The following is a 24,176-nucleotide window of genomic DNA, read 5'->3' on the forward strand; positions in this document are numbered from 1 at the left end:
CTCCGCCCTTCTGCCCTCCATCCTTCTGCCCTCCGCCCTTCTGCCCTCCGCCCTTCTGCCCTTCTGCCCTTCTGCCCTTCTGCCCTCCGCCCTTCTGCCCTCCGCCCTTCTGCCCTCCTGCCCTCCGCCCTTCTGCCCTTCTGCCCTCCGCCCTTCTGCCTTCCTGCCCTCCTGCCCTCCTCCGCCCCTCTGCCCGCCAACCACACCTGTTAAACCCTCCTTGATTTTATACCCACAAACAAGAAATGAATACTTAATCAAAACCACTGCATACCATATAGCAGCCTATTCTCTATGGGCCCTGGTCAAATAGCACCCTATTCTCTATGGGCCCTGGTCAAATAGCACCCTATTCTCTATGGGCCCTGGTCAAATAGCAGGCTATTCTCTATGGGCCCTGGTCAAATAGCACCCTATTCTCTATGGGCCCTGGTCAAATAGCACCCTATTCTCTATGGGCCCTGGTCAAATAGCAGGCTATTCTCTATGGGCCCTGGTCAAATAGCACCTTATTCCCTATGGGCCCATGTCAAATAGCACCCTAATCCCTATGGGCCCTGGTCAAATAGCATCCTATTCCCTATGGGCCCTGGTCAAATAGCACCCTATTCTCTATGGGCCCTGGTCAAATAGTTGCCTATTCTCTATGGGCCCTGGTCAAATAGCAGGCTATTCTCTATGGGCCCTGGTCAAATAGCACCCTATTCCCTATGGGCCCTGGTCAAATAGCAGGCTATTCTCTATGGGCCCTGGTCAAATAGCACCCTATTCTCTATGGGCCCTGGTCAAATAGCACCCTATTCTCTATGGGCCCTGGTCAAATAGCACCCTATTCTCTATGGGCCCTGGTCAAATAGCACCCTATTCTCTATGGGCCCTGGTCAAATAGCACGCTATTCCCTATGGGCCCTGGTCAAATAGCACCCTATTCCCTATGGGCCCTGGTCCAAAGTAGTGCACTAATCCTATAGACTCTGGTCCAAAGTAGTGCACTAACCCTATAGACCCTGGTCCAAAGTAGTGCAGTAACCCTATAGACCCTGGTCCAAAGTAGTGCACTAACCCTATAGACCCTGGTCCAAAGTAGTCCACTATAAAGGGGGTAGGGTGCCATAGGGGACACCTCCCAGGTGTCATGGTGGAATGGGTTCCCTGGTATTACTTTCTCCGTAACACCGGGGTTGATGGGAAATAATGAGGTAGACTGTAATAGTGTGTTAGGAGTGTGTGTGTGTGTGTGTGTGTGTGTGTGTGTGTGTGTGTGTGTGTGTGTGTGTGTGTAGACTCACGTCGTTGGTGACAGTGAATGCACACGATCTGTCGTAAAGGCACGGTCAATGCATAGTCCCAATAGATACTGAGAGAGAGAGACAGAGAGAGACAGAGAGAGAGAGAGACAGAGAGAGAGACAGATAGAGAGCGAGACAGAGAGAGAGACAGAGAGAGAGACAGAGAGAGAGACAGAGAGAGCGAGACAGAGAGAGAGACAGAGAGAGAGAGACAGATAGAGAGACAGATAGAGAGACAGAGAGAGAGAGACAGAGAGAGAAAACAGAGAGAGAGAGACAGATACAGAGACAGAGAGAGAGAGAGAAAACAGAGAGAGAGAGAGAGAGACAGATAGAGAGAGAGAGAAAGAGACAGAGAGAGAGACAGAGAGAGAGAGAGAAAACAGAGAGAGAGACAGATAGAGAGACAGAGAGAGAGACAGAGAGACAGAGAGAGAGAGAGAGAGAGAGAGAAAACAAAGAGAGAGAGAGAGAGAGAGAGAGAGAGTGAGAAGTGAGTGAATTAAATGATTGTGCCATTTTATGAAAAGGCCAACTAATCAACCAATACATTTAGACATGGGTTAGATCTTCTTCCAGGGTGTATTGGTGGGGCGTTGGGGCGATTAGGGGGTTGAGGGGGTTACAGGTTATACACAATGATGTATAAACAGCAAGCATATGAATATGGATTGTGTTCCAAATGGTACCCTGTGTACCCTTTATAGTGCACTACTTTGGAGGGCTCTGGTCAAAAGTAGTGCACTACATAGGGAATAGAGTGCGATTTGGGACTGGATCACAGTCCCCCAGGGTTAGTATATAGTAGAATGAGAATTCCCCTGCTGAGCTTGCTGCAGGACATTTATTCACATTTGTACTTGTTTGTGTGTACATTTGTTTATGTCCGGCTGGCGCCACTTAGTCTAGCTCTCCTCACCTGAGGGGATATCGATCTTGATCAGCCAATCAGCTGGTGACCTCTCGGCACCCACACTCTGAACATGAGCTGATCATGCACTCTCTGATTGGCTAAAGAACCTCTAGCTGGTTCTGCACTGGCTGGCCAGGCCCGATGCATGCTTCTTGCATCCCTAAAAATAGGACTCAGTCGTGACTGCTGTTGCCTTCCAGTGCAGATCAGAGGTGGGTTTACGTCGGTCAAAGTGTGTCGTGGTAATTGTTGTTATGGCTGAGATATGAGTGTTTACTGCTACTATTAGTAGTAGTTTATATTACTATTCCCTGTAATAGTATTACTGAGTTTATTACGTTACATGTACACTACCATTGAAAAGTTTGGGGTCACTTAGAAATGTCCTGGTTTTTGAAAGAAAAGCACTTTTTTTTTGTCCATTAAAATAACATCAAATTGATCAGAAATACAGTGTAGACATTGTTAATGTTGTAAATGACTATTGTAGCTGGAAACGGCTGATTCTTTATGGAATATCTACATAGGCGTACATAGGCCAATTATCAGCAATCATCACTCCTGTGTTCCAATGGCACGTTGTGTTAGCTAAGTTTATAATTTTAAAAGGCTAATTGATCATTAGAAAACATTTTGCAATTATGTTAGCACAGCTGAAAACTGTTGTCCTGATTAAAGAAGCAATAAAACTGGCCTTCTTTAGACTAGTTGAGTATCTGGAGCATCAGCATTTGTGGGTTCGATTACAGGCTCAAAATGGCCTAATATGTTTCTACATACAGTACTTCACGTCTATGTCCTGCAGGCCTGTACCTACCTCTTCTCCAGGTCACAGTCCCCCAGGGTGCCGTTGATGAGCTGGTTAGGGGTCCACTTCAGGGTGAGGTTGTCCCCTGCCTGGTGAAGGGACAGGTACCCCCGCAGCACCTCCATGTCTTTCTTCTATATGGGGGAGGGGCAAAGAGCTTTATTTTCCTGTCATCTGACCATAACCGGTATCCCAAGTGCCAATGAAAATAGAGCTCTCGCCACGCCCACCAGTGTTGGGTTTTGTTGTTGATGAACAGAAGCGTAGGTAGAAAAGTACCTCATACCTACGGTAGAATATGTGCCAATGCAAATAGAGCTCTGGCCACGCCCACCAGTGGTGGTGGATCTGTGATGTTATGGGGCTATTTACTTTCTATTGGTCCTAGGGACCTTGTTAAGATCAATGGCATCATGAACTTTACCCAGTAACAGGACATTTTAGCCCAAAACCTGGTCGACTCTGCCAGGAGGCTGACACATAGGCCTCAAGTGGATCTTCCAGCAATACAACTAACCCCAAGCACTAATGGCTCAGTTCCCTGTGGCTCAGTTGGTAGAGCATGGTGTTTGCAACGCCAGCATGGTGTGTGCAACGCCAGGGTTGTGGGTTCGATTCCCACGGGGGGGCCAGTACAAAAAAAAAAAAAAAAATGTGTGCATTCACTGCTGTAAGTCGCTCTGGATAAGAGCGTCTGCTAAATGACTAAAATGTAAATGTAATCAAAATCTATAAAGAAATGATTAATTGACCACAAAACATTTCTTAATTGCCACCTCAGTCTCCGGACTTGAACTCCCATTAAAAGCCTGTGTTTTGAATTGAAGAGGGCAGTCCATTAGAACAGATGAAGGATATCAAGGATCTGGAAAGATTCTGTATGGAGGAATGGTCTAAGATCCCCTCTCAACGTGTTCTCCAATCTCTTATTGTTTTTGTTGAAAAAGGCTCAGTGTCGTTATCCTCACAATGGGAGGGTACTGGAGTGTTGAAAACGGGACAGGGGGCTGGAGTGTTGAAAACGGGAGAGGGGGCTGGAATATTGAAAACGGGACAGGGGGCCGGAGTATTGAAAACGGGAGAGGGGGCCGGAGTATTGAAAACGGGAGAGGGGGCTGGAGTATTGAAAACGGGAGAGGGGGCTGGAGTGTTGAAAACGGGAGAGGGGGCCGGAGTATTGAAAACGGGAGAGGGGGCCGGAGTATTGAAAACGGGAGAGGTGGCTGGAGTATTGAAAACGGGAGAGGGGGCTGGAGTATTGAAAACGGGAGAGGGGGCTGGAGTATTGAAAACGGGACAGGGGGCTGGAGTATTGAAAACGGGAGAGGGGGCCGGAGTGTTAAAAACGGGAGAGGGGGCTGGAGTGTTGAAAACGGGACAGGGGGCTGGAGTTTTGAAAACGGGAGAGGGGGCCGGAGTATTGAAAACGGGAGAGGGGGCTGGAGTATTGAAAACGGGAGAGGGGGCTGGAGTATTGAAAATCTGAGAGGGGGCTGGACAATTTTATGGGCCTTCTGATTGCAGGGAGCTCGGCCCCAGTGATGTACTGAGAGGTCCGCACCACCCACCCTCTGTAGCGACTTGCGGTCGGATGCCAAGCAATTGCCATACCAAGCAGTGATGCAGCCAGCCAAGATGCTCTCGATGGTGCAGCTGTAGAACTTTTGAGGATCTAAGGGCCCCATGCCAAACCTTTTCAGCCTCCTGAGGGGAAAGAATGTGTTTTTTGTGCATTCTTCAAGACTGTGTTGGTGTGTGTGGACCATGTTCATTCCTTAGTGATGTGGACACTGAGGAACTTGACGCTCTCGACCCGCTCCACTACAGCCCAGTCGATTATGGATGGGGGCGTGCTCGACCCTCAGTTTCCTGTAGTCCACGATCAGCTCTTTTGTCTTGTTGACGTTGAGGGAGAAGTTGTTGTCATGGCACCACACTGCCAGGTCACTGACCTCTTCCCTATAGGCTGTCTCATCGTCGTGGGTGATCAGGCCTACCACTGTCATGTCATTGGCAAACATAATGATGGTGTCGTGTGCAGTCACGCAGTCGTGTGTGAACAGGGAGTACAGGAGGGGACTCCATCTTGATGGTCAGCATGGCGGATGTCTTGTTGCCTACCCTCACCACCTGGGGGCGACCCGTCAGGAAGTCCAGGATCCAGTTGCAGAGGGAGGTGTTCAGTCCCTGAGTTCTTAGCTTAATGATGAGCTTGGAGGGCGCTATGGTGTTGAACGCTGAGCTGTGGTCAATGAACAGCATTCTCACATAGGTGTCCTCTTGTCCAGGTGGGAGAGGGCAGTGTCTGGGATGATGATGTCTGGGATGATGGTGTTGATGTGAGCCATGACCAGCCTTTCAAAGCACTTCATGGCTACAGATGTGAGCGCTACGGGTCGGTAGTCATTTAGGCAGGTTACTTTGGTGTTCTTGGGCACAGGGACTATGGTGGTCTGCTTGAAACATGTAGGTATTATAGACACGGTCAGGGAGAGGTTGAAAATGTCAGCGAAGACACTTGCCAGTTGGTCCGCGCATGCACTGAGTACACGTCCTGGTAACTGTCTGGCCCTGCGGCCTTTTGAATGTTGACCTGTTTAAAGGTCTTACTCACATCGGCTACAGAGAGCGTGATCACACAAGGACACTGATCCAGTCTGTTTGTCTGCTCCCTATATGATCCAGTCTGTTTGTAGAGGAAGCAGACAAACAGACTGGATTGTTAAGGGGAGCAGACAAACAGACTGGATCGATAAGGGGAGCAGACAAACAGACTGGATCGTTAAGGGGAGCAGACAAACAGACTGGATCATTAAGGGGAGCAGACAAACAGACTGGATCATTAAGGGGAGCAGACAAAACAGACTGGATCATATAGGAAACAGACAGACTGGATCATTAAGGGGAGCAGACAAACAGACTGGATTATATAGGAAGCAACTTTCTCAGGGTTTATTTTCTAACTACCCCAAAGCCTTACTGACCATCCCTGAGTTCAATTAATTAATCAATCAAAATGTATTTTATAAAAGCCATTTTTACATCAGCAGATGTCACAAAGTGTTTTACAGACACTCAGCCTATAACCCCAAAGAGCAAGCAAAGCAGAAGCAAAAGCACAGTGGCTAGGAAAAACTCCCAGGAACCTAGGAAGAAACCTAGAGAGGAACCAGGCTCTGAGGGGTTTTGAACTGCCTAGAAGGCAGGAACCTAGGAAGAAACCTAGAGAGGAACACTACTACATGTTACAGTATTAAAACTCTTAGGTCTTACCGGTTGAACCAGGACGTTGTTTTTGCCGTAGAGCAGGTGAGTACGGGAGTTCTGGTGAAGAGATTCCACGTATTCCCGTGCAGACGCCGCAAACTTATCCTCGGACATGCTGACGCTGGACTGTCTCTTCCGGATCTGGGAAACAGGCCATGAGAAAGGTCTATGTTATTGAGTATTGATTGTGTAAGGACGTGACTCAGATCCTGACTGATTACCCCTCCATTTTTTATTTTATTTATTTAACCATTATTTAACCAGGCAAGTCAATTAACAACTAATTCTTATTTACAATGACGTCCTAGCAAGAGGCTAAAGGCTTACTGCAGGGACGGGGGATTAAACACACATCACGAGAAAAGAGACACCACAACACTACATAGAGAGACCTAAGACAACACAACATGGCAACAACACATGACAACACAACATGGTAGCAACACAACATGGCAACAACACAATATGGTAGCAACACATGACAACACAGCATGGTAGCAACACAACATGGCAACAACACAATATGGCAACACAGCATGGTAGCAACACAACATGGCAACAACACAATATGGCAACAACACATGATAACACAGCATGGTAGCAACACAACATGGCAACAACACAATATGGCAACACAGCATGGTAGCAACACAACATGGCAACAACACAATATGGCAACAACACATGACAACACAGCATGGTAGCAACACAACATGGCAACAACACAATATGGTAGCAACACATGACAACACAGCATGGTAGCAACACAACATGGCAACAACACAACGTGGCAGCGACACAACATGACAGCAACTCAACATGACAGCAACACAACATGACAGCAACTCAACATGACAGCAACACAACATGACTGCAACACAACATGACAGCAACTGAACATGACAGCAACTCAACATGACAGCAACAACACAACATGACAGCAACACAACAACACAACATGACAGCAACACAATATGAGAGCAACACAACAACAACACAACAGCAACACAACAACAACACAACAGCAACACAACATGACAGCAACACAACACCAACACAACAACAACACAACATAGTAGCAGCACAAACATGGAACAAAAATTGTTTGGCACAAAGGACAAAATGGCAGATAAAACACATCACGCGAAGCAGCCACAAGTGTCAGTAAAAGAGTGTCCATGATTGTCTTTGAATGTAGAGATGGAGATAAAATGGTCCAGTTTGACTGTTTGTTGCATCTTGTGATCAACCCAGGCAAACTGTATGCTTTGTGGACCTTTAACAGGTCAAAAGTAGTGCACTATATATAGGGAATAGGGTGCCATAGGGCTCTGGTCAAAAGTAGTGCACTATATATAGGGAATAGGGTGCCATAGGGCTCTGGTCAAAAGTAGTGCACTATATATAGGGAATAGGGTGCCATAGGGCTCTGGTCAAAAGTAGTGCACTATATATAGGGAATAGGGTGCCATAGGGCTCTGGTCAAAAGTAGTGCACTATATATAGGGAATAGGGTGCCATAGGGCTCTGGTCAAAAGTAGTGCACTATATATAGGGAATAGGGTGCCATTAGGGTTGCAGGCAATGCGACCATGATTGAAACTGACTGGGTCCTTTACCCATCGGGGATTTTAACCAATAACATTGTAGTTACTTAGCCCTATTGTCTAACTACAAGGGTCTGTGCCCTTCTGAGAAACTACTCCCAGGACTCCTTGGAAAACAATTGTTACTAAGTCAACTATCCTGGCTAAATACAGTTGAAGTCAGAAGTTTATATACACCTTAGCCAAATACATTTAAACTCAGGTTTTTTTTCACAATTCCTGACATTTAATCCTAGTAAATATTCCCTGTCTTAGGTCAGTTAGGATCACCACTTTATTTTAAGAATGTGAAATGTCAGAATAATAGTAGAGAGAATGATTTATTTCAGCTTTTATTTCTTTCATCACATTCCCAGTGGGTCAGAAGTTTACATACACTCAATTAGTATTTGGTAGCATTGCCTTTTAATTGTTTAACTTGGGTCAAACGTTTTGGGTAGCCTTCCACAAGCTTCCCACAATAAGTTGGGTGAATTTTGGCCCATTCCTCCTGACAGAGCTGGTGTAACTGAGTCAGGTTTGTAGGCCTCCTTGCTCGCACAGGCTTTTTCAGTTCTGCCCACAAATGTTCTATAGGATTGAGGTCAGGGCTTTGTGATGGCCACTCCAATACTTTGACTTTGTTGTCCTTAAGCCATTTTGCCACAACTTTGGAAGTATGCTTGGGGTCATTGTCCATATGGAAGACCCAGTTGCGACCAAGCTTTAACTTCCTGACTGATGTCGAGATGTTGCTTCAATATATCCACAAAATGTTCCTGCCTCATGATGCCATCTATTTTGTGAAGTGCACCAGTCCCTCCTGCAGCAAAGCACTCCTAAAAATGATGCTGCCTCCCCCGTGCTTCACGGTTGGGATGGTGTTCTTCGGCTTGCAAGCCTCCCCCTTTTTCCTCCTAACATAAAGATGGTCATTATGTCCGAACAGTTTTATTTTTGTTTCATCAGACCAGAGGACATTTCTCCAAAAAGTACGATCTTTGTCCCCATGTGCAGTTGCAAACCGTAGTCTGGCTTTTTTTATGGCGGTTTTGGAGCAATGGCTTCTTCCTTGCGAGCGGCCTTTCAGGTTATGTCGATATAGGACTCGTTTTACTGTGGATATAGATACTTTTGTACCGGTTTCCTCCAGCATCTTCACAAGGTCCTTTGCTGTTGTTCTGGGATTGATTTGCACTTTTCGCACCAAAGTACGTTCATCTCTAGGAGACAGAACGCGTCTCCTTCCTGAGTGGTATGACGGCTGCGTGGTCCCATGGTGTTTATACTTGCTTGTACTGTTTGTACAGATGAACGTGGTACCTTCAGGCATTTGGAAATTCCTCCCAAAGATGAACCAGACTCGTGGAGGTCTTGGCTGATTTCTTTTGATTTCCCCAAATGTCAAGCAAAGAGGCACTGAGTTGGAAGGTTGACCTTGAAATACATCCACAGGTACACCTCCAATTGACTCAAATTATGTCAGTTAGCCTGTCTGTAAACAATTGTTGGAAAAATGACTTGTATCATGCACAAAGTAGATGTCCTAACCGACTTGCCAAAACTATAGTTTGTTAACAAGAAATGTGTGTAGTAGTTGAAAAACAAGTTTTAATGACTACAACCTAAGTGTATGTAAACTTCTGACTTCAAATGTATAAAGGAAATTAGTATTGCCATAGCTGCTCATTGAATCCTTACGGAATGTATTGTACTGTATTGACCTACTGCTCCAGTAAAAGCCCCATGCATTCCTCAGGCCCCCAGGGACCCAGTGTCTCTCACCCCCAGAGCGGGCCTCCTGCTGGGGGAAGCGTCCTGGCCCCGGTGGGCCCCGTGGATCCGGTGGCGCTGGACCAACTCGTTGGCCGACGGGTCCGTCCAGATGTGGTCGGACGTTTTCAGCTTAGTGTACTCCAGAGCACAGGGACCCACTGGAGGAGGAAGGGGGGAGAGAGGGAGGGGGGATTAAAGAGGGGGTAAAATAGGGTGAGAATGAGGGAGAGAGAGAGTAAATATAAGCAAAAAGAGTATCTACTGTATGTAGCATTATAACAGTCCGTAGGGATATTATAACAATGTAATGTAGCATTATATCAGTCCATAGAGACATTATAACAACCCAATGTAGGATTATAACAGGCCGTAAAGACATAACTACCTAATGTAGCATTATATCAGTCCGTAGAGACATAACAACCCAATGTAGCATTATAACAGTCCGTAGAAACGTAACAGTCCGTAGGGACTTATAACAATGCAACGTAGATGTATAACAGTCCATAGAGACATTATAACAACCCAATGTAGCATTATAACAGCAGTCCATAGAGACATTACAACAATCCAATGTAGCATTTTAACAGTCCGTAGGGTCATTATAACAATGCAATGTAGCATTATAGCAGTCCATAGGGACATTATAAAAACCCAATATAGCATTATAACAGTCCGTAGGGACATTATAACAATGCAATGTAGCATTATATCAGTCCATAGGGACATTATAAAAACCCAATGTAGCATTTTAACAGTCCACAAGGGTGTTATAACAACCCAATGTAGCATTATAACAGCTCTTAGGGCCAACTTACCCAGTAGACATGCCAGGATGGGTCCAAACACTGAGTCATGCATCAGAGCCTCCCTCTCATAGTACTTACTGTAGAGACAACATGCACACACACACACACACACACACACACACACACACACACACACACACACACACACACACACACACGCAATGTAGAGAAACAACAAAAGAGCATTGAGTCAAACAATGAAAAACAACACTCGAATGACTCCATTAGGCCTAATGAAAGACAAAGGAGGGAATGAAATTAGGGAGTCTGAAAATTCAGGAGCGGCAGAAATGTAGTGTGCAGAACAAAAGCAACAGGGAGAAAGCTAATTAAATTGACTGGAACAGACATTGACAAGATCTTGCTCTTTGCATACAATGCAATGTAAGTTGCCTTTTTTTTTTTTACCTGGAGTTATCCACGATGTACTGTACGACCTGGTCCAGGACCTTCTCGAAGAGGGCGGTGCGTACCCAGATGTGCTTGATGGCCTGAGTGGAGAGGGGCTGGGGGCCGCGACCTGCAGACGACGACCCCTGCCTCTTCAGGGGCTCCTGACCCACACTCTGGGTCCTCTGGGTTCTAGGGGGCGAAGGGCAAAGGTCAGTAAATAACAGGGTTAGGGTTCGAGGTAGGTGTTAGGGGTAGGGGTTTGAGTTAAGGTTAGTGTTAGGGTTCGGAGTAGGGGTTAGGGTTTGGGGTTTGAGTTAAGGTTAGGGTTCGAGGTAGGGGTTAGGGTTTGAGGTAGGGCTTAGGGTTCGGGGTTAGGGTTCGGGGTCAGGGTTAGGCTTAGGCAGATGATCTCAGGTAAGACTGGTGTTGCTGTAGGTTGGGATTCCAGAAATCCCAGTTGGAAGATTAAAGGAATTAGGAGGGAATAAGCAGGAAATCCTCTGCAACCCTACTGTAGAGTAGACTGTATGCTATCTCTGAGCTGAGTAATTGTCTTGTTGTGTGTCTCCCTCTTGGTTTTGAAGAGTAAACTACAGTATGTATGTACTTGACTCCATTAAAAAGGGGTAGGATAGGTATAATGGCTATGGTACGGTCTCCACCTTGTCACCTATACAGTACATAATGGGTAGGGCGAGTGGCTATGGGTGGATTTGGGACTCTACAGAAAGACACCTGTTTAACAGGTGAAGTTGTAGTTGTCACCAAGAGGGGGCAGCATACCATACAGTCAAGAGGTCCGCTTGGGATTCAATGGGAGATTCTTAATTGGTTTTTACTAAGGGACCGTTGTACATTTACTGGTCCAATGGGAGATTCTTAATTGGTTTTTACTAAGGGACCGTTGTACATTTACTGGTCCAATGGGAGATTCTTAATTGGTTTTTACTAAGGGACCGTTGTACATTTACTGGTCCAATGGGAGATTCTTAATTGGTTTTTACTATGGGACCGTTGTACATTTACTGGTCCAATGGGAGATTCTTAATTGGTTTTTACTAAGGGACCGTTGTACATTTACTGGTCCAATGGGAGATTCTTAATTGGTTTTTACTAAGGGACCGTTGTACATTTACTGGTCCAATGGGAGATTCTTAATTGGTTTTTACTAAGGGACCGTTGTACATTTACTGGTCCAATGGGAGATTCTTAATTGGTTTTTACTAAGGGACCGTTGTACATTTACTGGTCCAATGGGAGATTCTTAATTGGTTTTTACTAAGGGACCGTTGTACATTTACTGGTCCAATGGGAGATTCTTAATTGGTTTTTACTAAGGGACCGTTGTACATTTACTGGTCCAATGGGAGATTCTTAATTGGTTTTTACTAAGGGACCGTTGTACATTTACTGGTCCAATGGGAGATTCTTAATTGGTTTTTACTAAGGGACCGTTTTACATTTACTGGTCCAATGGGAGATTCTTAATTGGTTTTTACTAAGGGACCGTTGTACATTTACTGGTCCAAAAATTTTTTTAGTTTTTTTGTTGCTTTGGTGAGGTTTGTGTGATGTTTTTAATTGGGCACAGGGGATGGTAGTGTATGTTTCCGTGGTTTACATTCCACATTTTTGCAGGTGTTACTATTTCATTTCTTCCACATAGCAACATGTCCTCATCTCCCTGCATGCTCCTCCCCTTAAAAGGTGTTTTAGTACTTCCCTTACGCAGTCGCTTTTCTGCCCGCTAACTATACAGTCAACTCTATCCTTCCCTCTAGTCATAGTGACAGTAGTGGTAGGTTTGTCCACATCTGCAATAGGCTAACTAGCAGTCATACCATACATATAATCTTTCACATCTGCACCAATTTTCTATATGAATCAACATAGAGGAAGAGCTGATAGGCAGCAGAGAGGCCAGGTGGGGCGGAGAGGCCAGGTGGGGCGGAGAGGCCAGGTAGAGCGGAGAGGCCAGGTGCAGCAGAAAGGCAAGGTGCACGGAGAGTCCAGGTGGACAGGTGAAGCGGAGAGGCCAGGTGGACAGGTGAAGCGCAGAGGCCAGGTGAGACGGAGAGGCCAGGTAGAGCGGAGAGGCCAGGTGCAGCAGAAAAGCAAGGTGGAGCGGAGAGGCCAGGTGAAGCGGAGAGGCCAGGTGAAGCGGAGAGGCCAGGTGGAGCGGAAAGGCCAGGTGGAGGAGGAGAGGCCAGGTAGAGCGGAGAGGCCAGGTGGAGCGGAGAGGCCAGGTGAAGCGGAGAGGCCAGGTGGAGCGGAGAGGCCAGGTGGAGCGGAGAGGCCAGGTGGAGCGGAGAGGCCAGGTGCAGCGGAAAGGCCAGGTGCAGCAGAAAGGCAAGGTGCACGGAGAGTCCAGGTGCACGGAGAGGCCAGGTGCAGAGGAGAGGCCAGGTGCAGCGGCGAGGCCAGGTGAAGCGGAGAGGCCAGGTGGAGCGGAGAGGCCAGGTGCATCATTGCGCATGAAAAAACACAGTCAAGACATGAGACACGCAGCTCAAAAAGCTCCCCTATTGGTCTGGTTTAGGCCACACCAATTGAACTTACTATATAACAGATGCCCCTCTTCACATTTCTCAAAATATTAAGTAAAAAAATATAAAATAAATAGTGAGTCATTTACAGTAATTCATATGAAACTCGTCTTTTTAAACCATTCTTTTTGACAAATGGAATGATGTGCTTTGCCTTTTGTAGTAGTTTGGTGGTTCGGTTAAATCGCAGTGAATCGAATCATGGGAATCAAAATAATACATTTGTGAATCGCAAACAGTAAAAATAAAACAAATTACACCCTTTTATTTGTGGTATAAACACAACCATCTAGAAGAAAAATAAACGCACACCTATTAAGGCGAGGTGCTGGCTAACGGAGTAGAAAACTAGAAAATAAGGGAGAGCCGCACACTCTAGGAGCTCAGATGCAAAAATGTAATATCCAACGTTTCCACAGCCAAGCTGTCTTCATCAGGGTATGATACTCCGTTAGCCAGCACCTCGCCTTAATAGGTGTACGTTTCCCTCACAATGTTTTAATCTGATTAGGTTACTTCAGAGTCTCCTGCAGTCTACCTGCAGAAGGAAACTGCTTCAATTTTTCCACATTTTTGTTGTGTTACAGACTAAATTTTAAATTGATTAGATTGAGATGTTATGTCACCGACCTACCCACAATACCCCACAATACCGATGGCAGGTGGAGGGGCGGCAGGTAGCCTAGTGGTTAGAGCGTTGGGCCAGTAACCGAAAGGTTGCTAGATTGAATCCCCGAGCTGACAATGTATAAATTTGCCGTTCTGCCCCTGAACAAGGCAGTTAAACCCACTGTTCCTAGGCCGTCATTGTAAATAAGAATATGTTCTTAAATGACTTGCCTAGTTAAATAAAGGTGTAAAAATTTATAAAAAATGAAATGCCTTGAGTCAATTGGTAGATGGGTAAAAAATTCCAAAGCAAACATTGAATATTCCTTTGAGCATGGTGAAGTTATTAATTACACCTTGGATGGTGTATCAATACACCCAATCACTACAAAGATACAGGGGTCCTTCCTAACTCAGTTGTCGGAGAGGAAGGAAACCGCTCAGGGATTTCACCATTAGGTCAATGGTGACTTTAAAACAGTTACAGAGTTTAATGGCTGTGATAGGAGAAAACTGAGGATGGATCAACAACATTGTAACTACTGCACAATACTAACCTAAATGACAGAGTGGAAAGAAGGAAGCCTGTACAGAATACAAATATTCCAAAACATGCATTCTGTTTGCAATAAGGCACTGAAGTAAAACTGCAAAAAATGTGGAAAAATAAATTCACTTTATGTCCTGAATACATGATGATATGTTTGGGGCAAATCCAACACAACACATCACTGAGTACCACTCTCCATATTTTCAAGCATAGTTGTGGCTGCGTCATGTTATGGGTATGTTTGTCATCGGTAAGGACAAGGTCGTTTTTTAGGATAAAAATAAACGGAATAGAGCTAAGCACAGGGTAAATCCTAGAGGAAAACCTGGTTCAGTCTGCTTTCCACCTAGACACTGGGAGATGAGTTCACCTTACAGCAGGACAATAACCTAAAACACAAGGTCAAATCTACACTGGAGTTGCTTACCAAGAAGATATTTAATATTCTTGAGTGGCCTAGTTACAGTTATGACTTAAATTGTCTTGAAAATCTACGGCAAGACTTGATAATGTCTAGCAATGAGCAACAACATTGTACAATCCAGGTGTGCAAAGCTTACCCAGAAAGACTCACAACTGTAATTGTTGCCAAAGGTGATTCTAACACGTATTGACTCAGGGGTGTGAATACTTATCTAAATTATGTTTTTGAAAACATGTTTTCACTTTGTCATTATGGGGTATTGTGTGTAGATGGGTGAGAAAAATATATATCCAGTACGAGGAAAAAAAATGTATGAAATGTATGCATTCAATACTGTAAGTCGCTCTGGATAAGAGCGTCTGCTAAATGACTAAAATGTCAATGTAAATATATTTGATCCATTTTGAATTCAGGCTGTAACACAACTAAATGTGGAATAAATCAAGGGGTTTCAATACATTTTTACTCCTGAAGTTATGTAGGAGTTTGACAGCTTTTAATTTTTTCACTAACTTGAAAACATTTCGAAAAACGTAATTCTCTTTTACACTATGGGGTGTTATTTAAAATCTCAATTTTTGAATTCAGGCTGTAACACAACAACATGTGGGGGGGGGGGGAGCATTATTTTTACGAGGTGGAAGGCTGTGCAAATTGTTTTACTTCTCCGTCCTCTCTTTCTTTTGAAAAAGGTCAAAGGTAATCGAGGAGAGGTGAAAAGAGGAAACGTGGAAACAAATGCGCTTTGTATTAAATAAGACTCTCCTTATCCACAAATAACATTTACAGAGGAGGACTCACAAAATACATGTGTAAAGTTATAAAAATAAATGTTGCTAGCTGTGGCAGACATTTTATAGACATAACGATAAGTACAATGTTTTATCGATGTATGTATTTTTGCTAGGTAGTGTTAGCTAGCTCTAAATCAGCTGTACCAGCTACAAAACGCTGCATTGATTGTTCTTCTCAGGGCTCTGTACCTCTGTCTCTCCACCCCCCCCACCACACACACACACAACCACATGCCTCCCATTACCACTCTACTCCCACTCAACCTGGCAGCCGCAGTCACGATGCACACACACCCTCAGCATCTTCAGCCTGCCAAGGGATCTTCTTGTGGACCTTCACACATGTACCCACACACACACACATACAGTTGAAGTCAGAAGTTTATATACACCTTAGCCAAATACATTTAAACTCCGTTTTTTTTCTCACAATTCCTGACATTTAATCCTAGTAAAAATTCACTGTCTTAGGTCAGTTAGGATCACCACTTTATTTTTAGAATGTGAAATGTCAGAATAATAATAGAGAATTATTTATTTCAGCTTTTATTTATTTTATCACATTCCCAGTGGGTCAGAAGTTTACATACACTCAATTAGTATTTGGTAGCATTGCCTTTAAATTGTTTAACTTGGGTCAAACGTTTTGGGTAGCCTTCCACAAGCTTCCCACAATAAGTTGGGTGAATTTTGGCCCGTAACTCTTGGCAGAGCTGGTCTAACTGAGTCAGGTTTGTAAGCCTCCTTGCTCACACACGCTTTTTCAGTTCTGCCCACAACTTCTCTGTAGGGTTGAGGTCAGAGCTTTGTGATGGCCACTCCAATACCTTGACTTTGTTGTCCTTAAGCCATTTTGAAACAACTTTGGAAGTATGCTTGGGGTCATTGTCCATTTGGAAGACCCATTTGAGACCAAGCTTTAACTTCCTGACTGATGTCTTGAGATGTTGCTTCAATATGTCCACGTAATTTTCCTGCCTCATGATGTCATCTATTTTGTGAAGTGCACCAGTCCCTCCTGCAGAAAAGCACCCCCACAACATGATGCTGCCACCCCCTGTTCTTCACGGTTTGGATGGTGTTCTTTTGGCTTGCAAGCCTCCCCCTTTTCCCTCCAAATATAATGATGGTCATTATGGCCAAACAGTTATATTTTTGTTTCATCAGACCAGAGGACATTTCTCCAAAAAGTACGATCTTTGTCCCCATGTGCAGTTGCAAACCGTAGTCTGGCTTTTTTATGGCGGTTTTGGAGCAGTGGCTTCTTCCTTGCTGAGCGGCCTTTCAGGTTATGTCGATATAGGACTCGTTTACTGTGGATATAGATACTTTTGTACCCGTTTCCTCCAGCATCTTCACAAGGTTGATTTGCACTTCTCGCACCAAAGTACGTTCATCTCTAGGAGACAGAATGCATCTCCTTCCTGAGCGGTATGACGGCTGCGTGGTCCCATGGTGTTTATACTTGCGTACAATTATTTGTACAGATGAACGTGGTACCTTCAGGCGTTTGGAAATTGCTCCCAAGGATGAACCAGACTTGTGGATGTCTGCAAATCTTTTTCTGAGGTCTTGACTGATTTCTTTTGATTTTCCCATGATGCCAAGCAGAGGCACTGAGTTGAAGGTAGGCCTTGAAATACATCCACAGGTACACATCCAATTGACTAAAATTATGTCAATTAGCCTATCAGAAGCTTCTAAAGCCATGACATCATTTTCTGGAATTTTCCAAGCTGTTTAAAGGCACAGTCAACTTAGTGTATGTAAACTTCTGACCCACTGGAATTGTCATACAGTGAATTATAAGTGAAATAATCCGTCTGTAAACAATTGTTGGAAAAATGACTTGTGTCATGCAGAAAGTAGATGTCCTAGCCGACTTGCCAAAACTATAGTTTGTTAACAAGAAATTTGTGGAGTGGTTGAAAAACGAGTTTTAATGACTCCAACCTAAGTGTATGTTAACTTCTGACTTCAACTGTTCACTCACTCACTCACTCACTCACTCACTCACTCACACACACAAACTGAAATAAATGTATCCCTCGTATTAGTTAGTATTGTCTGTATTAGTTAGTATTGTCTGTTCACCAGATCTGTATTAGTTAGTATTGTCTGTTCACCAGATCTGTATTAGTTAGTATTGTCTGTATTAGTTAGTATTGTCTGTTCACCAGATCTGTATTAGTTAGTATTGTCTGTTCACCAGATCTGTATTAGTTAGTATTGTCTGTTCACCAGATCTGTATTAGTTAGTATTGTCTGTTCACCAGATCTGTATTAGTCTGTATTAGTTAGTATAGATCTGTATTAGTTAGTATTGTCTGTTCACCAGATCTGTATTAGTTAGTATTGTCTGTTCACCAGATCTGTATTAGTTAGTATTGTCTGTTCACCAGATCTGTATTAGTTAGTATTGTCTGTATTAGTTAGTATTGTCTGTTCACCAGATCTGTATTAGTTAGTATTGTCTGTTCACCAGATCTGTATTAGTTAGTATTGTCTGTATTAGTTAGTATTGTCTGTATTAGTTAGTATTGTCTGTATTAGTTAGTATTGTCTGTTCACCAGATCTGTATTAGTTAGTATTGTCTGTTCACCAGATCTGTATTAGTTAGTATTGTCTGTTCACCAGATCTGTATTAGTTAGTATTGTCTGTTCACCAGATCTGTATTAGTTAGTATTGTCTGTTCACCAGATCTGTATTAGTTAGTATTGTCTGTTCACCAGATCTGTATTAGTTAGTATTGTCTGTTTACCAGATCTGTATTAGTTAGTATTGTCTGTATTAGTTAGTATTGTCTGTATTAGTTAGTATTGTGTCTGTCATACGACAGTATGTAGAGCCAAACCACGGCCGTGTCTCAAATGGCACCCTATTGCCTATATATAGTGCACTACTGTTGACTAGTGCCCTTATATAGGGTATAGAATGCCATTTGAGACTCACCCCAGAACCTTTCAGATGTGTAATTTTCCCATGGCAGCGTTCTCTGCCCCCAAGACAACAATCCAATCCTAGAACCATGGATGTCGCAGGTCTTCACAAAATTTCAAAATTTCATTAAAATGTCAACAGGAGATGAAGGTAGATTGATACGACACAATTTACACATTTTACTCCGACAAACAAATGAACATGAGGAATACGCCGCCGTGATGACAGCGTTTACATCCGAGACGTGCGTGCTCTGAAATTGAAAATCTAGCGTCGGGCTTGAAGGCACCCCCATCAATTCCTACACAGAATCAAGATCCATCACCGTCTCATAAGAAGAAGGAGAGGAAGAAGGAGAGGAAGAAGGAGAGAGGAAGAAGGAGAGAGGAAGAAGGAGAGGAAGAAGGAGAGAGGAAGAAGGAGAGGAAGAAGGAGAGGAAGAAGGAGAGGAAGAAGGAGAGGAAGAAGGAGAGAGGAAGAAGGAGAGGAAGAAGGAGAGGAAGAAGCAGAGAGGAAGAAGGAGAGGAAGAAGGAGAGGAAGAAGGAGAGGAAGAAGGAGAGGAAGAAGGAGAGGAAGAAGCAGAGAGGAAGAAGGAGAGGAAGAAGGAGAGAGGAAGAAGGAGAGGAAGAAGGAGAGGAAGAAGGAGAGGAAGGAGAGGAAGAAGGAGAGAGGAAGAAGGAGAGGAAGAAGGAGAGGAACATGAAAACAAACTGGTATGTACCAGAAAACTTCCACAGTATGCTCATGGGGAACACTCCTCACACTGGCCACCAATATGGCCTGCTTCCCATGAGGCCCCTATTCCCTATTCAGTGAGATACTTTTGACCAGGGCTCATAGGAAATATGGTGCCATTTCGAACGAATACATGGGCAGTAGACGCAGGCAGAGAGGGGCATCTGGGATACTTCAGGGGGTATGAGGGGAGACTGTCTGGGGGATACTTCCAGTCTTATTGTTTGTCACTGGCCTACAAACAATACCGCTTCAGAGCCTGGTTCCTCTCTAGGTTTCTTCCTAGGTTTTGGCCTTTCTAGGGAGTTTTTCCTAGCCACCGTGTTTCTACACCTGCATTGCTTGCTGTTTGGGGTTTTAGGCTGGGTTTCTGTACAGCACTTTGTGACATCGGCTGATGTAAAAAGGGCTTTATAAATTTGATTGATTGATAATGTCAAAGTGGAAATATGTTTTGTGTGACATTTTTACAAATTCATTAAAAAGGAAAAGCTGAAATGTCTTAAGTCAATAAGTATTCCACCCATTTGTTATGGCAAGCCTAAATAAGTTCAGGAGTAAAAATGTGCTCAACAAGTCACATAATAAATTGCATGTACTCTGTGTGCAATAGTGTTTAACATGATTTTTTTTGAATGACTACCTCCTCTCTGCATCCCACACATACAATTATCTGTAAGGTCCCTCAGTTGAGCAGTGAATTTCAAACACAGATTCAACCACAAAGACCAGGGAGGTTTTCCAGAGATTTCACCATTAATGACTGTGATAGGAGAAAACTGAGGATGGATCAACAACATTGTAACTACTGCACAATACTAACCTAATTGACAGAGTGAAAAGAAGGAAGCCTATACAGAATACAAATATTCCAAGACATGTATCCTGTTTGCAACAAGGCATTAAAGTAAGACTGCAAAAAAATGTGGCAAAGCAATTCACTTTTTGTCCTGAATACAAATGTTATGTTTGGGGCAAATCCAATAAAGCACATTACTGAGTACCATTCTCCATGATTACAAGCATAGTGGTGGCTGCATCATGTTATGGGTATGCTTGTAATCATTAAGGACTGAAGAGTTTTTCAGGATAAAAAATATATTTAATGGAGCTAAGCACAGGCAAAATCCTAGAGGAAAACCTGTTTCAGTCTGCTTTTACAACAGACACTGGGAGATGAATTCACCTTTCAGCAGGACAATAACCTAAAACACAAGGCCAAATTTACACGGGAGATTCTTACCAAGAAGACTGTGAATGTTCCTGAGTGTCCGAGTTACAGTTTTGACTTAAATTGGCTTGAAAATCAATGGCAAGACCTGAAAATGTTTGTCGAGCAATGATCCACAACCAATTTGACAGAGCTTGAAGAATTTTGAAAATAATATTGGGCAAATGTTGCACAATCCAGGTGCGGAAAGCTGTTAGAGACTTACCCAGAAAGACTCACAGCTGTAATCACTGCCAAAGGTGCTTCTACAAAGTATTGGCTCAGGGGTGTGAATACTTATGTAAATGAGATATTTCGTAATTAAATTTTCAATACATTTGCAAAACATTTCTAAAACCATGTTTTCACTTTATCATAACGGGGTACTGATGGGTAATCCATTTTGAATTCAGGCTGTAACACAACAAATGTGGAATAAGTCAAAGGGTATGAATACTTTCTGCACTGTATCTAGGACAGTGTTATGGCAGCAGACAGGACATATCTAGGACAGTGTGATGGCAGCAGACAGGACATATCTAGGACAGTGTTATGGCAGCAGACAGGACATATCTAGGACAGTGTTATGGCAGCAGACAGGACATATCTAGGACAGTGTTATGGCAGCAGACAGGACATATCTAGGACAGTGTGATGGCAGCAGACAGGACATATCGAGGACAGTGTGATGGCAGCAGACAGGACATATCTAGGACAGTGTTATGGCAGCAGACAGGACATATCTAGGACAGTGTTATGGCAGCAGACAGGACATATCTAGGACAGTGTTATGGCAGCAGACAGGACATATCTAGGACAGTGTTATGGCAGCAGACAGGACATATCTAGGACAGTGTTATGGCAGCAGACAGGACATATCTAGGACAGTGTTATGGCAGCAGACAGGACATATCTAGGACAGTGTTATGGCAGCAGACAGGACATAGAGGACAGTGTTATGGCAGCAGACAGGACATATCTAGGACAGTGTGATGGCAGCAGACAGGACATATCTAGGACAGTGTTATGGCAGCAGACAGGACATATCTAGGACAGTGTTATGGCAGCAGACAGGACATATCTAGGACAGTGTGATGGCAGCAGACAGGACATATCTAGGACAGTGTTATGGCAGCAGACAGGACATATCTAGGACAGTGTTATGGCAGCAGACAGGACATATCTAGGACAGTGTTATGGCAGCAGACAGGACATATCTAGGACAGTGTTATGGCAGCAGACAGGAGAGTGTGGACATATCTAGGACAGTGTTATGGCAGCAGACAGGAGAGTGTGGACATATCTAGGACAGTGTTATGGCAGCAGACAGGACATATCTAGGACAGTGTTATGGCAGCAGACAGGACATATCTAGGACAGTGTTATGGCAGCAGACAGGACATATCTAGGACAGTGTTATGGCAGCAGACAGGACATATCTAGGACAGTGTTATGGCAGCAGACAGGACATATCTAGGACAGTGTTATGGCAGCAGACAGGACATATCTAGGACAGTGTGATGGCAGCAGACAGGACATATCTAGGACAGTGTGATGGCAGCAGACAGGACATATCTAGGACAGTGTTATGGCAGCAGACAGGACATATCTAGGACAGTGTTATGGCAGCAGACAGGACATATCTAGGACAGTGTTATGGCAGCAGACAGGACATATCTAGGACAGTGTTATGGCAGCAGACAGGACATATCTAGGACAGTGTTATGGCAGCAGACAGGACATATCTAGGACAGTGTTATGGCAGCAGACAGGACATATCTAGGACAGTGTGATGGCAGCAGGACATATCTAGGACAGTGTTATGGCAGCAGACAGGACATAGAGGACAGTGTTATGGCAGCAGACAGGACATATCTAGGACGGTGTTATGGCAGCAGACAGGACATATCTAGGACAGTGTTATGGCAGCAGACAGGACATATCTAGGACAGTGTTATGGCAGCAGACAGGACATATCTAGGACAGTGTGATGGCAGCAGGACATATCTAGGACAGTGTTATGGCAGCAGACAGGACACAGAGGACAGTGTTATGGCAGCAGACAGGACATATCTAGGACAGTGTTATGGCAGCAGACAGGACATATCTAGGACAGTGTTATGGCAGCAGACAGGACATATCTAGGACAGTGTTATGGCAGCAGACAGGACATATCTAGGACAGTGTTATGGCAGCAGACAGGACATATCTAGGACAGTGTTATGGCAGCAGACAGGACATATCTAGGACAGTGTTATGGCAGCAGACAGGACATATCTAGGACAGTGTTATGGCAGCAGACAGGACATATCTAGGACAGTGTGATGGCAGCAGACAGGACATATCTAGGACAGTGTGATGGCAGCAGACAGGACATAGAGGACAGTGTGATGGCAGCAGACAGGACATATCTAGGACAGTGTTATGGCAGCAGACAGGACATATCTAGGACAGTGTTATGGCAGCAGACAGGACATATCTAGGACAGTGTGATGGCAGCAGACAGGACATATCTAGGACAGTGTTATGGCAGCAGACAGGACATATCTAGGACAGTGTTATGGCAGCAGACAGGACATATCTAGGACAGTGTGATGGCAGCAGACAGGACATATCTAGGACAGTGTTATGGCAGCAGACAGGACATATCTAGGACAGTGTTATGGCAGCAGACAGGACATATCTAGGACAGTGTGATGGCAGCAGACAGGACATATCTAGGACAGTGTGATGGCAGCAGACAGGACATAGAGGACAGTGTGATGGCAGCAGACAGGACATATCTAGGACAGTGTGATGGCAGCAGACAGGACATATCTAGGACAGTGTGATGGCAGCAGACAGGACATAGAGGACAGTGTGATGGCAGCAGACAGGACATATCTAGGACAGTGTGATGGCAGCAGACAGGACATATCTAGGACAGTGTGATGGCAGCAGACAGGACATATCTAGGACAGTGTGATGGCAGCAGACAGGACATATCTAGGACAGTGTTATGGCAGCAGACAGGAGAGTGTGGACATATCTAGGACAGTGTTATGGCAGCAGACAGGACATATCTAGGACAGTGTGATGGCAGCAGACAGGACATATCTAGGACAGTGTTATGGCAGCAGACAGGAGAGTGTGGACATATCTAGGACAGTGTTATGGCAGCAGACAGGACATATCTAGGACAGTGTTATGGCAGCAGACAGGACATATCTAGGACAGTGTTATGGCAGCAGACAGGACATATCTAGGACAGTGTTATGGCAGCAGACAGGACATATCTAGGACAGTGTTATGGCAGCAGACAGGACATATCTAGGGACAGTGTTATGGCAGCAGACAGGACATATCTAGGGACAGTGTGATGGCAGCAGACAGGACATATCTAGGACAGTGTGATGGCAGCAGACAGGACATATCTAGGACAGTGTGATGGCAGCAGACAGGACATATCTAGGACAGTGTTATGGCAGCAGACAGGACATATCTAGGACAGTGTGATGGCAGCAGGACATATCTAGGACAGTGTT

At 44.4% G+C, this 24,176-nt stretch overlaps 1 protein-coding gene across 1 annotated transcript in view; it reads right to left on the reverse strand.

Annotated features, from left to right (window-relative positions):
- LOC106613357 (small G protein signaling modulator 2) overlaps positions 1 to 24,176 on the reverse strand; it is a 145,894-nt gene that overhangs the window by 41,040 nt on the left and 80,678 nt on the right. The window contains exons 4-9 of the mRNA XM_045724860.1: positions 10,857 to 11,030; positions 10,458 to 10,525; positions 9,649 to 9,797; positions 6,284 to 6,418; positions 3,020 to 3,144; positions 1,290 to 1,357 (exon numbers count right to left, since the gene is read on the reverse strand). Of these exons, the coding sequence (XP_045580816.1) occupies positions 1,290 to 1,357; positions 3,020 to 3,144; positions 6,284 to 6,418; positions 9,649 to 9,797; positions 10,458 to 10,525; positions 10,857 to 11,030 (719 nt within the window). The remainder of the gene's footprint in view (positions 1 to 1,289; positions 1,358 to 3,019; positions 3,145 to 6,283; positions 6,419 to 9,648; positions 9,798 to 10,457; positions 10,526 to 10,856; positions 11,031 to 24,176) is intronic.

This window comes from Salmo salar, chromosome ssa09 (genome assembly GCF_905237065.1).
Source record: "Salmo salar chromosome ssa09, Ssal_v3.1, whole genome shotgun sequence".
NCBI lineage: Eukaryota > Metazoa > Chordata > Actinopteri > Salmoniformes > Salmonidae > Salmo > Salmo salar.